The sequence below is a fragment of the Misgurnus anguillicaudatus genome, chromosome 25 (assembly GCF_027580225.2).
Source record: "Misgurnus anguillicaudatus chromosome 25, ASM2758022v2, whole genome shotgun sequence".
Taxonomy (NCBI): domain Eukaryota; kingdom Metazoa; phylum Chordata; class Actinopteri; order Cypriniformes; family Cobitidae; genus Misgurnus; species Misgurnus anguillicaudatus.
In genome coordinates, this window is record NC_073361.2 from 15,218,064 (window position 1) to 15,234,550 (window position 16,487).

Here is a 16,487-nt window from a genome sequence, read left to right on the forward strand (position 1 = left end):
TTTTGTGTATTCTGTCTGTTTTGTGTATTGTTAAATGTTTTGAAGCATTAAAAAAATATATATACTGTATCATATTGCATTATATTTTAGATGATAAACCTTTCCCTGTTTATGTTTGTTTTTACATTGTATTCTGTGATAACTAAAACAATAAATAAACACACCAAAGGTCCTGACAAAAATATCATGTAGTTGGGTTGCTTTGTACATAATACTGATACAGTCAATATAGGAAATATAGAAGCGACCAAAAAAATCCCTAGAACACAACAGATTTCTACTTCCAAAGTCAACCCCCATTTGGGTTCACACACATGACACAGGAGAGGTGAGAAATGTGATTTAACAAAAAAGCTCCTCTATTCTGTATGAAGGAAGAGACTACAATCAATAAATCAATGCTAAGTAGATTGTAAAGGGAAAAAAAAAAAATATATATATATATATATATATATATATATATATATATATATATACCTTAAGCTTGGTGACAGTGCATTAGTAAGTCTCCAATATAAAATGAGGAAGGTTCAATTTCAATAATGTGAAGCCATCACCCAGTTAACACTTATTTTTACAAATTAAAAATAAAAGCATAAAAAGGTTTTCATTTGTATAATTCAAGCTTTACATGTTTGTGGTAATGCCTTCGTTTTAGATAATAAACACGATTATTAAGGTATGTGTTTGTTAAAAGAGAGAAAGTAAAAAGAAACGTATCCTTATTTGATTAAATTTTTAGAGCATTCATGTTATACATTTCCACAAATGAGCCCATTAATTTAGTGGCAAAACAGGTAAGACATGGCAAATACTCCCATTTAGCAGCGAGCCAATGAGTACCGCTGACTGCTAAATTTACCACTTCACTGAGTTTTACATGTCATGGTCATTAACTGTGTAATAAATACTAATTGCTACTGAGGGCATTGGGCCAGCTGTGATGCAGGGGTGCATCCTAATTATAGGGAATAGCTTGGTAAGTGAAATAAGACATTGTCTTTCTCCACTGGGAATTAATTGTGTGGTTCAGGCCCAATTCCCACATTAAACAAGAATTATGTACCATATTATTTTTCTTTTTAGGGAAAATTAGTATCCCTTGGGTGTCAAGTTTATAATGAAGAGGCATGTTTGTGGTCATGAATATAAATAAGGTTGCTTAATCAAAAAGTAAGCGTACGTATCATATGACATACTGTAGATAAAGAGTCTTCATTAGTTAGAAAGTGGCAATACTTCAAGAATTAATGAATAAATACAGCGTGTCTCATTATAGGGGATAAGTAAGGTTTACCAGGAGTAATTATCTAAGCTGTCAAAATTAAATTAACTCGCCAGAAATGGCTATTTATTTAGTCTTGTGATTTTGATGTATTGCATACAGAATACACAATTGAGAATTCAATACTACAAATGTTTTGGATTGATTAACTGCACAGAAAAATTTGCATTTCCATTTATTGACTATTACCTTTAAAAACAAAATTACGTAAATGTTACTGCAACCACAGGTTAAAAAAATCATGGCTTATTGAGTCAGCTGAGCCTGCTTAGATCCATAGTAAATGTGTTTATCGTAACCTCAGCGTGGTTTTCTTTTTGGGCCCGGTAGGGGATAGAGAGGGTGATGATGGAGAGAGAAAGGGCCAGTGCACCCCACTCGCCCTCCTGCCCACATCAGACTGTACCAGCAGGCCAGGATCGATCCAAGGGGAAAAAGATGGGGAGGAGTTAGAAATTATATGAGAGAGAGATAGAGAAGTGATTCCAGAGGGCAAGACAGGACAGAGAAAGGAAGACGGGTCTACACTTGTCCATTTGTGATTTTATTCTCACCTTGAAACCCCTCATTGACTGTGGCCTCAAAGGTCTAGAGAAAGTGAATCACAATGACACTGTGTGTCGAAGACTGTGACTGAATCAAAGCAGGGTGGAGACCCTGACACAAGTTTTTTTTTTAACGAAATAATATTGAGACTTGGCCCTCTGTGTTGGTAATGAATAAAGATAATATTTAATACTTATATTGGTAGCAGAGAACATAGTGAAATTATTTTAAATATTTAATAAACAAGGACACAAGCTGCAGGGGATTCGTAAAGAGTATGCATATTGTGTGGACCTGCTTGGTCCTAAAAAACAGTGCAATGAGATATGAATCACAGATTAACACTTTGACTCCTCTTTTGTTGTGAAAACAACTCCCACTCAAAAAAAAAAACACTAAAATATATGTTTGTGCAGCAAATACACCACTCTAAAAAAAGCAAAACTACTGAAAAGACCGGTCAAAATCAGCCATTCAACAACAGAGATATTAATAAATAATGTGCAGTGATGGTGATGTGTTGAAAGGCAGGTCAGGAGGCTGAAAGAATCTGGAGGTGATGAGACTCTGATAGGTTTTGTGTGATAGGTGTGTGTGTGCGCGCGCGCGTGTGTATTAGGAGCTTGTCAGATTAGACACTACACTGACCTCAGCACCAAATGAAACATAAAGGTCACTTCCTAAAGAAATCGTCTTTCTTACTCTTTACTTGTAGAAGACACTTTCTTACTCAGAAGATTGCCAGTTTGTTTCAGAAAAAAATAGTGCTTCATTTTTTTTTACTTATGGTAATACAAATGATTCACATTTATGGAAAAATAAGTAAATATGTACCGTTCAGAAAGATGCTGTGTAAAAATGTAGAAGAAAATGGAAAAGACATTATAAGTGAATAATTTAGTACAGCCTGAAGCATTGTAGAGCCAATAAGCAGAGACTCACAGGGTCATTTCTCATCAATTAGAAAGTTAATCTACAGTACACATGTGGCAAAAATCGCCCGCCACCTTGCAACCGTTCAGCTTTTTAAAAAGCTTTTACTTTCTGTAAAAAAGCTGTATAGCTTTAGTGCAGAAACATACTAGATTTTCACAGAATTTGTCCAAAATCATACTTAATATATTATATTGTAAGCTACTTCTATCCTTTAACACTGTGTTGGTTTTGATCTAATTTATTACAACCAACAAACCTGAATAGCTTGATGGTGGAGCATTGTGTTACCAATGGTATTTTGTGGATTATTGATGTGTAGGCCTATATGTCATTTGCATAATTTGTCAAGCTTAGGTGAATGATGCTGATATTTTAACTCATTATCTTAATATATATGTCAAGCAAAGCTTGCCATGCCATCCACTATTAGCATAAACATATGAGACACATTGACAGGCTGTCTTAGATGATCCTGTCCCATGGTGTCCTATAGTAGCAGTCGTTTACAAATCTAACAATGACAAATTATATCTCAGTACACGTCTACTTTTTGACGTATGTATTACAATGAGCAAAAAAATAACGTACTGTAGACTCTTTGTGGTCAGCTGAATTACTATGTAGGCATTTATTTTTTATTTGTCAGTGTTGCATTGCAGACTTGATTTCATTTTTAAAAATAAAAGGTCCCGGAAAGCATGTTACATAATAATAAATTGAAACTGAATTAAAATATAATTGTTTTGCACTGCTTTGTTGCAGAATTGAAACGCATTTCGCACACGCATCCTTTCAAACTACATATCCCATGATGCACCATCGATCGACACTTCCTGTTGTTGTCATGTGATTCTGCAGCGACCGTAATGAGAAACGTATGAATAGCTGCGCTGGTTTACATACATTTTCTTCAGCAAAGGATGTATTTGAGCGTAAATAAAGTTAGAAATACAAATGACAGACGATAGGTTATTGGACTGAAACCGAATTAGCGTTGTATCTGCTCGAGTGAAGCTTGTATCATGTCGGAAGTGGAGGAGCAGGTAGGTTTCTGACATTCTGTTGTCAGATGTCAGAGTGAGCTGTGACAATGTATGTTGTGTTGGTACATGTTTCATTTCATTGCATTTAAGCTATTAGAAATTGTACTTGTAAATGGTCTATATAAAGTATTTCAAATGTTACTGAAGCTAATATGCTACCTAGACAGATTTACTAGGCACTTACCAATACCACTGCCAATGTTATTGTGACGGCAAGTTTACTGTTTTCTGTGATGGCTGTAGTGCTTAATTTGAAAAATAACTTCTATTTGTGCCTAACAGGAGTGTAGTAAAAACCTTTGTTTTTTTTTAACTATTTGTATTTGACAGGAGTGAAGTAAAAATATGTGTCTGTTAGTATCATGTCTTTTTTATTTTAACTTAAAACACTTGCATGTCCTTTTTTAGGGAAGAAAGCAAAGTGAGGAGACAACGACAGATGACTCAGAGGTAAAATTTTGTATTTTTATACATTAATACTTTAATTATTAATATGGGTATCTATTATGCTTGGTTTTACTACGAGCTGGTTAAATGCTTTATTCTGATTGGTTGAGAAATGTTACATGGGTATACAATGTCGTAGCAATGTTTGTGGTAACCGTATAAACTGAATAATTGACTTTGGTCCTTTGAAGTATTTGAAAAAAATATTGTTTTCAAATAATTCAATGGCCCACCGTCAAATATTCTTTACGTAAAGTAGTTAGTAGCTATAGCATCAACATTAAAATTTGTATTGTAACAATGCATTGTCTACAATGCTATATTGATATAAATGGCATAAAAAACAGAGAAACATGCCTATAGTTATTAGGGCTGTGTAAAAATATAGATACAGCTAACTATTGTGATAATTTTTCATGATAGTGTATCGATATCTCTAAAAACCCATCAAATCCCTCTATGTGTGTCAAACGACCTCCTCCGCCGCTGCTGTAGTTGTCGCTGTCCAGTTGTCTGTCATATACGACCATTTGGTCAATGTCTCAAGTTAGCACGAGTGAGAAAATGGCAGAAAATGTAAAAACACCTGCAGCTTTCAAAGCCGTGTGAAAGCACTTTGGAATCAGCTCTATTTTTTTTATTAAAAAAAAAGAAGAAAAAGTATTGCAACGTATCGCAACATGCAACGTACCGTACTGTACTGTACTGTGATATGTATCGTACCGTGAGGCCCTTGCCAATACCCAGCCCTAATAGTTAATGTGATGATGGGTAAATTTTGAGAAAGGATCAAGCCTCATTTGTTGTGCTTATATAATATTTTGTAATCTTATGCATGGTTGTTGTGCATTAACTTATGTTAAACATATTTTTACACAGTTTTGGTGAGACGTTCACGGTTGAGGTTTATTATACAGTATGTGACCCTGACTGTGAAAACCAGTGTAAAGTCTCAAAATTACGAATTATTGAGCATCAAAGTTTGATTTCACCTATTGATTTTAATCTTTGACATGGCCTTACTAAGTCATACACTAGTCATCCAAAATGTTGATGTCTTTCTTTGTTCAGTCGAGAAGAAATTATGTTTTTTGAGGAAAACATTCAAGGATTTTTCTAATTTTAATGGACTTTAATGGACCCCAACACTTAACAGTTTTAATGCAGTTTAAAATTGCAGTTTCAATGGACTCTAAACAATCTCAAACGAGGTATAAGGGTCTTATCTTGCGAAACGATTGTCATTTTTGGCAAGAAAAAAAGCACTTTTAAACCACAACTTCTCGTATATATCTCCGGTTGTGTGATGCGCCAGCGCTAACTCACGTAATACGTCATCACGTCAAGAGGTAACGAATGAAGTATGCGAAACTAACCCCCAATGTTTAAAAGTTAGGAGAAAGAGGACCGTTACGACGTTGTTGTGTGTCAAATTATACTAATTAATGTCTTTGTGTAAGTTTATTGTTTAAAATGGTCCGCAAGTGTGCGTTTCATATATGTAACATGTGACGGTTCCATGTCATTACGCAATTGCGTGAGGTCGCGCTGGCTCGTCACCCAGCCGAGGAAGAAGAGAAGTTGTGATTTAAAAGTGCATATTTTTATTTTCTTGCCAAAAATGACAATCGTTTCGCTAGGTAAGACCCTTATGCCTTGTTTAGAGTCCTTTGAAACTGCAATTTTTAACTGCATTAAAACTGTTAAGTGTTGGGGTCCATTAAAGTCCATTAAAATGAGTCAATATTAAAGATATCAAGGTTATATTTTCACAGAATGTTCCTTACATTATGAAAGATGATTTTATGTAGAAAACAGTAAATCACAAAAAATGACTTTTCACATACTGAGTCGCATATTTGCATAGTTATTTACTGACACATCTATCACCATAATGCCAGTCACCTGTAATCATTTAAATAAAACTAGTAGGATTTTATTGATCATTAAAACAGAGCTTGACTTTAAGTTAAAGGAATAGTCTACTCATTTTCAATATTAAATTTTGTTATTACCTTAACTAAGAATTGTTGTTACATCCCTCTATAATGTGTGTGCGTGCACGTAAGCGCTGGAGCGCGCTGCGACGCTTCGATAGCATTTAGCTTAGCCCCATTCATTCAATGGTACCATTTAGAGATAAAGTTAGAAGTGACCAAACACATCAACGTTTTTCCTATTTAAGACGAGTAGTTATACGAGCAAGTTTGGTGGTACAAAATAAAATGTAGCGCTTTTCTAAGCGGATTTAAAAGAGGAACTATATTTTATGGCGTAATAGCACTTTTGGGAGTACTTCGACTCGGCCCTCCCTCTCTCCCATTATGAGAGTGAGAAGGGGAGCGGATTTTTCAGGCGAGTCGAAGTACACCCAAAAGTGCTATTACGCCATACAATATAGTTCCTCTTTTAAATCCGCTTAGAAAAGTGCTACGTTTTATTTTGTACCACCAAACTTGCTCGTATAACTACTCGTCTTAAATAGGAAAAACGTTGATGTGTTTGGTCTCTTCTAACTTTATCTCTGTTTGATACCATTGTATGAATGGGGCTAAGCTAAATGCTATCGAAGTGTCGCAGCGCGCTCCAGCGCTTACGTGCACGCACACAGATGACAGAGGGATGTATCAACAATTTTTAGTTAAGGTAATAACATATTTTAATATTGAAAATGAGTAGAATATTCCTTTAAAGAGATAAAAGAGATGAAGTTGTTTGAACAGTGGCTTTCTTTTCCTCGTAAATGAAATTGCAGGGCATTGAAGTTTTCTATCTTCCTCATCTACCCAGACACCTTGAGAGCATGATTATATTTGTCTTTGGACTCACATTAAGCCACAGTTTAAGTTCATAACTTTATTGAACTCTTTCTCTCTCTCTCTCTCTTTCTCTCACTCTCTCTCTCTCCTCTGCTCCCCATCCCCAGCATAACACTTCCTGGTGTTATCATGAAGGGGTTGCAAGTTGTATAAAATGTGCTCTCAGATGAACAACAAATTTTTTTCTATGCAACCATGTCTCAACAATGGTTTCAGTCCCTCCTTCCCAGTGGTCATTTAAAGAAATAATTCACCCAAAAGTTTGTCTGTCATTGTTTACTCAATTAAATGACTTGACATTTGTTCTTCGGTAAGGCAAAAATACGAACGTTTCTCTTATTCTGTATAATGAAAGTGAATGCAGCTGTTTTCCACAATATAAGTAATGCATAAAGTTTCAGTAAATGATGTCAGAATGTGCCTCTTCGTTCAGCATACCTTCACACTGTAAAACAAACCATCTAGTCCCACGAAGAAAAGCAAACGCCTCTCAAAGCTGAAAGTAAACATGCCACACAGCTTCTAAATGTGATGTCATGCAGTGAAATGAGGAAAGATGCTGGCAGCATTTGACATTAATCTGTGATTTTGAGACCCAATGCTTCAGCGTAGCGTTGCAACCCAGCAAAGTTTCTAACTAGAGAGACAGAAGCAGAGAATGAAGGATGAACAGGAGAAGAGTGTGTGGACGGTCACAGCACTCCAGAAAAGGGGCAATTAAAGACAGACTCCCCTTCATCCCCTGCTCCCCAGGGCACCAATTAGGAGCGGCAGGGAATGAGGCACAACACTCATCCACCACATCGCCGTGGCGATGGCAAACACTAACAAGAGGAAGAAATTATGGGATATGAAACAGAAGGGATATTATCCCCACCCTCCCCACCATAAAAAGTTTGTCAAGAAATGTCCCCCCTCTATTTCTCCCCATCCCTGTCTTTAATGGCTTTCCAGACCATGACAAATGCTCGGACATTAGAAATTTCACATCTGGGCAGAAAAGGAAATGGACAATGGGAGTCGCTGGTAACCGGAGAGATGTCTGCAGAAAAGAAGACTGCTTGTAGTCTTAGAGCACATTATCTATAGCTAAATGCCTAAATGTAATATTTGCATCAGAATCATTCAGATCATCAGATGGTGTTTTTAGGCCAAAGATGTTTTAGCATCCAAGTCTGGACGCATACAAGCATCTATAGTATTACAGCACTTCTCAATTTATTGCTTTCCTATGATAAATCACTTTGCTGTTGTCCTAGCTTTTGTATGTCACTTTGGATAATACCCAAATGTAAATGCATTACAGTGAGAAGAGTTGCTTAATGATAAGTGGATCATTTTAGCATATATAACTGTGATAGAAGAGAATATAGAGCTGTTGAATTGAAAATTCAGAACTGATGATGAAATTTGTTTGTGTGTTTCACCAGGAGGATGACACTGAGGAGGAGCCTAAACTGAAGTACGAAAGGCTAACCAATGGCGTGACAGAGATCCTACAGAAGGATGCAGCCAGCTGCATGACGGTGCATGATAAGGTGCATAGACATTCCCTTGCATGTATTCTGTACAATACATGAGGCATGATGTGTATTATGTAGTTGTGTGTCTTTAAATGTTTCTTAAGATTTAGAATCAATAACAAATTGTAAATCTGTTATGCATTAAGATCAATATGTGACCTTTCTTTTAAAAACCCAGCTAAAGTCGTTTTCTTAAGATTTACTGTTTTCTGCATAGAATCATCCTACATATAGTGTAAAGAACAATGTGAAAATATAACCTTGATCTTTTTAATATTGACTGAGATTGAAATCAATGACTAAAATCAATCTTTGATGCCCCCTACATTCTCAAAATTAGATTATAAGACCTTAATCTGTATTTCACAGACAGGGTCACATATTTAAAAGTAGCCTTAATTACAAACATTAAAGCATTAGTCCATTTTCTTAACAAAAATCCATATAATTTACTCACCACCATGTCATTCAAAATGTTGATGTCTTTCTTTGTTCAGTCGAGAAGAAATTATGTTTTTTTGAGGAAAACATTCAAGGATTTTTCTCATTTTAATGGACTTTAATGGACCCCAACACTTAACAGTTATAATGCAGTTTAAAATTGCAGTTTCAAAGGACTCTAAATGATCTCAAACAAGGCATAAGAGTCTTATGTAGCGAAACGATTGTCATTTTGGGCAAGAAAAATAAAAAATATGCACTTTTAAATCACAACTTCTCGTCTTCCTTCGGTCCTGTGATGCGCCAGCGCAACTTCACGTAATACGTCATCACATCAAGAGGTCACTGATGATGTATCGAAACTACACCTCAGTGTTTACAAGTATAGAGAAAGTGGACCGTTCCGACGTTGTTGTATGTGGAATGATACTAATTAATGTCTTTGTGTCAGTTTATTGTTTAAAATGGTCCACAAATGTGCGTTTCATATATGTTACATGTGACCTTTCCACAGCATTACGCAATTACGTGAGGTCGCGCTAGCTCGTCACAGCCGAGGAAGAAGAGAAGTTGTGATTTAAAAGTGCATATTTTTATTTTATTTCCAAAAATGACAATCGTTTCGCTAGATAAGACACTTATGCCTCGTTTGAGATCGTTTAGAGTCTGCAATTTTAAACTGCATTAAAACTGTTAAGTGTTGGGGTCCATTAAAGTCCATGAGAAAAATCCTGGAACGTTTTCCTCAAAAAACATAATTTCTGCTTGACTGAACAAAGAAAGACATCAACATTTTGGATGACATGGTGGTAAGTAAATTATCTTGATTTTTAAAAAAAAGAAAATTAGGACTAAAAAATAAGGACTAATCCTTTAAATAAAAGTAATTTTTAATTGCAGTCCTATTAAATTTAATCAGATTTATAATTTCATTTGAATTTTTTCTTCAAAAATTTTAAATGATCACATTCCAAATCCTTTATGTTCATTTAAGGCTGCATTTCTTTACATGTGTCTGATTTTCAAATAGATTTAATGATTTGCACTCGAGCACTGTGTCTAAAATAACAATTTGACCATTTGACCCCATCATGCATTTTCTCAGAAAGGTGCTTACTGCACGCACAAACACTCAGCCTTTCACTCATTTCCTTTTCATTTCCTCTACTTTTAGATTTCTGTGTCTTTGTCTCCTGTCCTCTTTCAGTTTTTCACCGCTTTGATATTTTTCTTGGTGGAACATTCTGCGTGGTCTGGTTAATCGTCATGGCAGCTGGTTCACTCATGCACGGACGCTGTGGAGGAGTAGTCATACCTAGTTATGTCTCCTCACCTGATGTTTTATTAACCGCTATTGATTTCCCCCCCCCCACACACTTTTCTTGCTTTTCCCCTTGGGACCTCCTCCCGTTCCACCTCTCCAAAAAAGGCAAGCTTGCAAGCGGAAGACATGTTCAAAAGCTGAATTTCCAATGAAGGTCCCCTGTTTATTCACTCTTTTACCTTCTCTCTATATCTATATAAGTATTTCTGTCTCTTTAATGCATGTGTGCGCCTACGTACATTCAGCCACTATACAAGACGCGCCTTAGGAACTCACCTGCCTAATGTTGCTTCATATTTTAAGTGCCAAGGATCCAAATTTCATTTCGCCAATTTCATTTTGGTAAATCCCTTTAAGAGCCACTGAGGCTGGCGAGGCCACCCCTTTTATTTATTTATTTTGGTCTGATTTTATTTGTGGAGATTGCGGGGGTTCTGGTGGACATGCTCGACTGTGCCTGTAAATATAAGCATTTCATTATAGACTGCAGTGAGGCATGGGGCAGTGCGGTGTGCTGTGACAGGGTGAGGTCTGTACACGTATAAGCAGATGTGTGTGTATGTGTTTAAACACGGGGTAACCTTAAAACCTGAAAATGGGCTCATTCAGTATGTGTTTTAAGCTGTAAAGATGGATGCTTTGGGTCCAGCCTTCTACCCAGCAAGCAGATTATACCCCATATAGTCCTTCAAGTCAAAATAAACTTGAATTTAGTTACATGTAGTTTTTGCCCCAATACTTGCGAGATGTATGATATTCCAAATTTAGACATGTGGGCTGCCTTAAAAAAGCAAAATTGCTCGCTGGGTAGTGTGAACCAGGTTTGCTTTTGTATGTGTGATTCTTATACATCAAAATTGACCCTCAGTTATTTTAATACACAATAATCATGCATATCACTATGGCTCAGTGGGTAGTCCATTGCATTAGATCTGCAAAGGTCATGGGTTTGATTTTAGGAAACAAACATAGTGATAAAAGAAATTTATTTAGGGTGATTCTCGTGAAATTAGACTTATGAGGTGTCATGAAACATTTTGATAAAAAGTAAATGCTATTAAAATAAGAAGCATACAGTTACAAACATCTCTTCATGTAGGCTACTATTTTGCACATGATTTCAAAGGACATCATACAAACCAATTTTTTTTCTACATTTAAGGTGAAAATGTTCATTACCGCAACGTGTTTATGACTGAATTTGAGTTCTTTGACATGGAAATATTTATAATTAAAAAATCTAAAAAATAAAAAGCTTCAGTGCATGTTATACTATAAACATTTACAGTAAAGAAACATGTGGTATTTGGTGATCATTGGTCGATGTAGAGACAATAATAAGGAATATAAATGTGTCCAAGACCAATTTTCTCATCCTCCGCAACAATTTTTAATCATTGTTTAAGCAAAAAAAATTGTTGGAAGGGACATAATTGACTGTGACACTCAAGATGGCTACCAGGCAAGAAGTTCTTATTTTTTCTCTCCATATAAAAGTTGAAATTTTGTTTGTCATAGTACCTAGACAACTTTTTAGTTCTCATTACCGAAACATGAGTTTGTAAATGCATATATTTAATGTAATATCATGTTTCGGTAATGATCATTTTTTATAATTATAATCTAAAAAATGTATAATTCTATAGGAAATATTTTTTAAATTCTCTAAAAATAATGGTTATAGTAATTTCAGACCTTAATCTTATATGTGCAAAAAAATTGGCTTTAAGGGCTTTTTAAAAATTCAGATGCTGGACACCTTCTAAATCTGGTTTTGTGAGAGTCACCCATACGTAGATTGAATGTGTTGTTAGTTAAGTTGGTTTAGATAAAAACATCTGCAGTATGTGTAAATGTTTTTTTTATTACGTGCACCATCATTGGTGTACATTATTACAATTTTTTTTAACTATTTCTGACTTTGTATTTTTCTTGCTTCCTCTCTGAAAACATATTTTGGCTGACCAAAGTTCTTTTATTGTTATTTTAGATTTTTGTTGTTTTAAAAAGTATCCTTTTTCATATTAAATTTCCAATTAATTTAAAAATGCCATATTATAAAAGTAAGAATATTAGCTAGTTCTTTAGAAAAATTATATTAGGAATGGGCAACTTGCAAAGCTTTTAGCAAACTTGTAATAACAAATGTGTGTGTGTGTGTGTGTGTGTGTGTGTGTGTGTGGCTTTGTAATATAAATTTATTATCAGATTTATATTTTTCTACACTGTAAAAACAGTAAAACTAGAAAATTAAAAAACTCCAAAACCAGAGCAATTTTCATCTAACTTATTTTGTTTTATTGGTGACATAAATGTTGAATAGGCTGGCGGTGATATTGTGAATTCACAAGAGATAATGGCAAATGATTTCCTCTGTTAAACTCTAAAATGTAATTGCATTAGTGTGACAGGCGAAGTGTTTCACTGGTGTGTAGGGTAAAGAAGTGTGACCTGTGGTGCATATATTATGTTGAAGCGTTTTGATATGTCAAGGAAAAATGCTATTTCACACTGGGGCGCCCTGATAAATAGGCTTTTCTGTCCTCCAGCAATTTCACACTTTTTGCCCTCGAGGGGACCGGCCATAACCACACACACAAACACACACTGGCATACACGCACAAACACTGAGGCTTCACAGCCATGCCTGGTAAAACTCATTTTTTAATACCTCCGCCACAGCTTTTAAGTCTGTATAAGTTCCGGATGTCCTGTGGTTCTGACTTGTATGTCTGACATGTTTATGTCCCCTGTTGCTTGCAGTTCCTGGCTCTTGGGACACACTTTGGGAAGGTTTACCTGCTGGATATCCAAGGAAATGTTACACAGAAGTTTGAAATTGTAAGTCATTGTTTGTTATGCATATTTCCATATTTTAAACTGTATTTAAAAAAATAACAAATGACCAGTTGAACTTTGTGTTTGTTTGTGTTTAAGTTTGATTATAATATAAGTTCATCATTTATTATAATTACTACTGATTCTACAATGCTGTAACAGTGCTTTGATTTCTCTTCATCTTTGGCGTCTGTTCTCATAGAGTCCAGTGAAGATAAACCAGATTAGTTTGGATGAGAGTGGTGAGCATCTTGGCATCTGTTCGGAAGATGGAAAGGTGAGGATTACATATTCACATTTGCTGCCATGGCTCTGCAGCATCCTTTATTGATCAATATTCCCATTAACCAACGATAGGAACCTTATACCGTATTTTCCGGACCGAAGTATAAGCCGCATCATTCAAAAATGCGTCATTAAGATGAAATAACATATATAAGTCACAGTGGACTATATGTTGCGTTTATTAAGAAAATTATTTCACAAAATCCAAGCCGAAGAACAGACATTTAATCTGGAAAGGCAAGTTATTCAACTATACAATAGCAGACAGAACAGCAGGCTGAATAGATATCTGTACGTTAAAGTTATATTATCAGTTATTTAAATGGTAAACCATAGCATACAGAACTTACCTGGAAGGTTGAATAGGCTAAATCAAACAAACAAGCCAACTAGTGTGAAGTTTGCATACTTGTAATTCCACATTACTGAATCCATTGAATTACATAAATACAGAAGCAGCATATAGCGGACTCTCGCGGCTGTAGGCGGTAATGTTGTCTCTTGCCTCATATATGTCAAAATTAATTCATACTGACTTACCGCACCTGACTATACGACGCAGCACCAGCCAAGACAAGAAAAAAATTCGGCTTATAGACCGAAAAATATAGTACAGTATACTGTAAACCTTCTTTGCAACAACATTTAAAGGGGACATAGCATAAAAATCTGTCCATGTCCATGTTTAAGTGCTATAATTGGGTCCCCAGTGCTTCAATCAACCTAGAAAATGTGAAAAAGATCAGCCCAGTAACTTAGTTTTGGTAAACCATTCTCTGCAAGCGTGTGAAAAAGTAGGTAATTGAAATTTGGCCCTCCTTGTGATGTCAGAAGGGGATATCCACCCACGACACTGCCATTTAGTGCAGAGATCAGTTCATTTACATTTTACAAGGACACGCCCAAAAACTGCAAATTTTTGCTCACACCTACAAAGTGTACATTTTACCATGTTATAATAAATTATCTGTATGGTATTTTGATCTAAAACTTCACATGCGTACTCTGGGGACACCAATTTTATTTTGACATCTTTAAAAAGTCTTGTGAAATGTCCCCTTTAAAGAAGTACTATAGACAAAACTTTAAATTGAATTGAATGTAACTTGCCAAATCTACTTGCCAAAATCATTAGACAGAAAATGGTTGACCAATACGTCTTTCTATCCATTCCTAAAATCTAAGGGCAATGATTGGTTGATACATAGGAAGGTTGTTCCAGGACCAAATAAGCATTTGTGTATAAGCTTCCTATTTGTGTAAACAATGTTAAACATCAGTCTAACGTCAGGACATTAGAATTGAACAAACCAGTCAGATTGGTTAGGTTATTATCAACTTAGATAAAAGATAGAAGAAAGCCAGTTAAATTTAGAGAGTTCTTAGGACTTTCATGCAATTCTCTATGTTAAAAAACTCCACCATTCTTGTGATTTCTATCGTTTTTTTTTTCAATCTATCTGCTCATTGATCACAAGCTGGCTGTTATCAGTCCACACAGGCCGATCTGTGCCGTGATACGCCACAGCTCCCCCTGTTCCTACAGCGAAAGCAAGATCTTGTCTTGCCCCCAGCACCTACACCAATTAAAATCGATTTGAGGACCATTGTTCGTTCTTGTGTGCCGTTAATCCTTGCTCCGCTTAAAGGCCGGTGTTACGCAAAATATGCCACATTTCTTAAGAGTAAGAGTTGTATTTTTTTTTTGGTGTACTTCAGGTTCAAGCTGATGTGAAAACATTTCACGCCTCAACCGGTGGATCGCACTTTGACTGGCTGAATATTATCTTCCACTTTACCTTCCCAGAAAAGTCAACAGTTTCCTTTCCCCACCATCATCTTGAATACAAGAGAGTGATTTACTTTTCGAAAGTTGCACTTGTTGAAATCTCTCACTCGGGTTCCTCTTGTTCAGTGCAGACAGGTGCAGGTGAAATGTTGCCTTATGGCTTGTTTATAGCCGTCGGGGACTAAAGCACTGCTAGAGATTAAGTCGGTAACATGGCTCGCATGGACAGGTAGAGTTGACCTTTCCACTAATTGGGAGCGTGGGTGTTGGTTAACTAGCCTGATGCTTTTAAGATGCTTCGCCCGAGTCGACTACCATCATGAAATGCGTCTCCAGACCGCTGTGATTTTCTCTTAAAAGACATCTCAGTTGTCGGGTTCACTCCTCTTTTTCTTGTTTTTGCAGGTGCAAGTGTTTGGCTTGTACACCAGGGAGGGCTTCCACGAAAACTTTGACTGCCCCATCAAGGTAACTTATTGCCGTTAATGTGAGTCGTAGCAATGTTTTTTGTGCCTGATGGGAAATAGCCCTTTGATTTCGATTTCCTGTCAGAGCGAGCATTGATAATTCTCAAAAACAATGTAATTTCTGCCCGCTACTAGTCTTAATTGATTTCTCTGGGGAATTTCATATCATGCATGAGCCGCCTTTTTGTTGAGCATGAGAGATGTCACCTATTCCACACATTAAAAAGAGCTAGCGCTGTCATCTTCTTATATCAATACTTTTGTGTATTAGCCCGAATGGATCAATCCTTTAACTTTTCCTGGGTTAAAGGGAACTTATTGAGCATGTTTTCAAATGCAGTTTAACCCAGAAATACTGTAGTGGATGTTGGTGTTACCTCAGATATCTGAACCATTTCCTGTTCAATCCCAGGTTGTGGCGTTGCACCCTCAGTTCAGCAAATCCAACAATAAACAGTTTGTGACTGGAGGAAATAAGGTAAGTTGTTATTTTCATTTATTTTTGTTATGAGTTTGAGCTGTGGTTTAGCAGTTAGTGCTTAAAGGAGCAGTATGTAAGAAATGTATATCAATTAATCATAAAATGGCCCTGATATGTCACTAGACATTAAGAAATCATGTTCATTTCAAATACTTATATCATTGACAACAGTGGTCTGGCCAGGATATTGTCATTTAAAAAAGCCCTCAACTGACGTTTATGTTGTCATCTTGTGTATTGGCCACTAGTTGTGAGATTGCAGT

At 36.1% G+C, this 16,487-nt stretch overlaps 1 protein-coding gene across 1 annotated transcript in view; it reads left to right on the forward strand.

Annotated features, from left to right (window-relative positions):
* The first annotated feature begins 3,590 nt into the window (after positions 1-3,590).
* vps41 (VPS41 subunit of HOPS complex) overlaps positions 3,591-16,487 on the forward strand; it is a 28,170-nt gene continuing 15,273 nt past the window's right edge. The window contains exons 1-7 of the mRNA XM_055181932.2: positions 3,591-3,810; positions 4,219-4,260; positions 8,507-8,614; positions 13,128-13,205; positions 13,405-13,479; positions 15,682-15,744; positions 16,156-16,221. Coding sequence (XP_055037907.1) covers positions 3,790-3,810; positions 4,219-4,260; positions 8,507-8,614; positions 13,128-13,205; positions 13,405-13,479; positions 15,682-15,744; positions 16,156-16,221 — 453 coding nt within the window. The 5' untranslated portion in view covers positions 3,591-3,789. The remainder of the gene's footprint in view (positions 3,811-4,218; positions 4,261-8,506; positions 8,615-13,127; positions 13,206-13,404; positions 13,480-15,681; positions 15,745-16,155; positions 16,222-16,487) is intronic.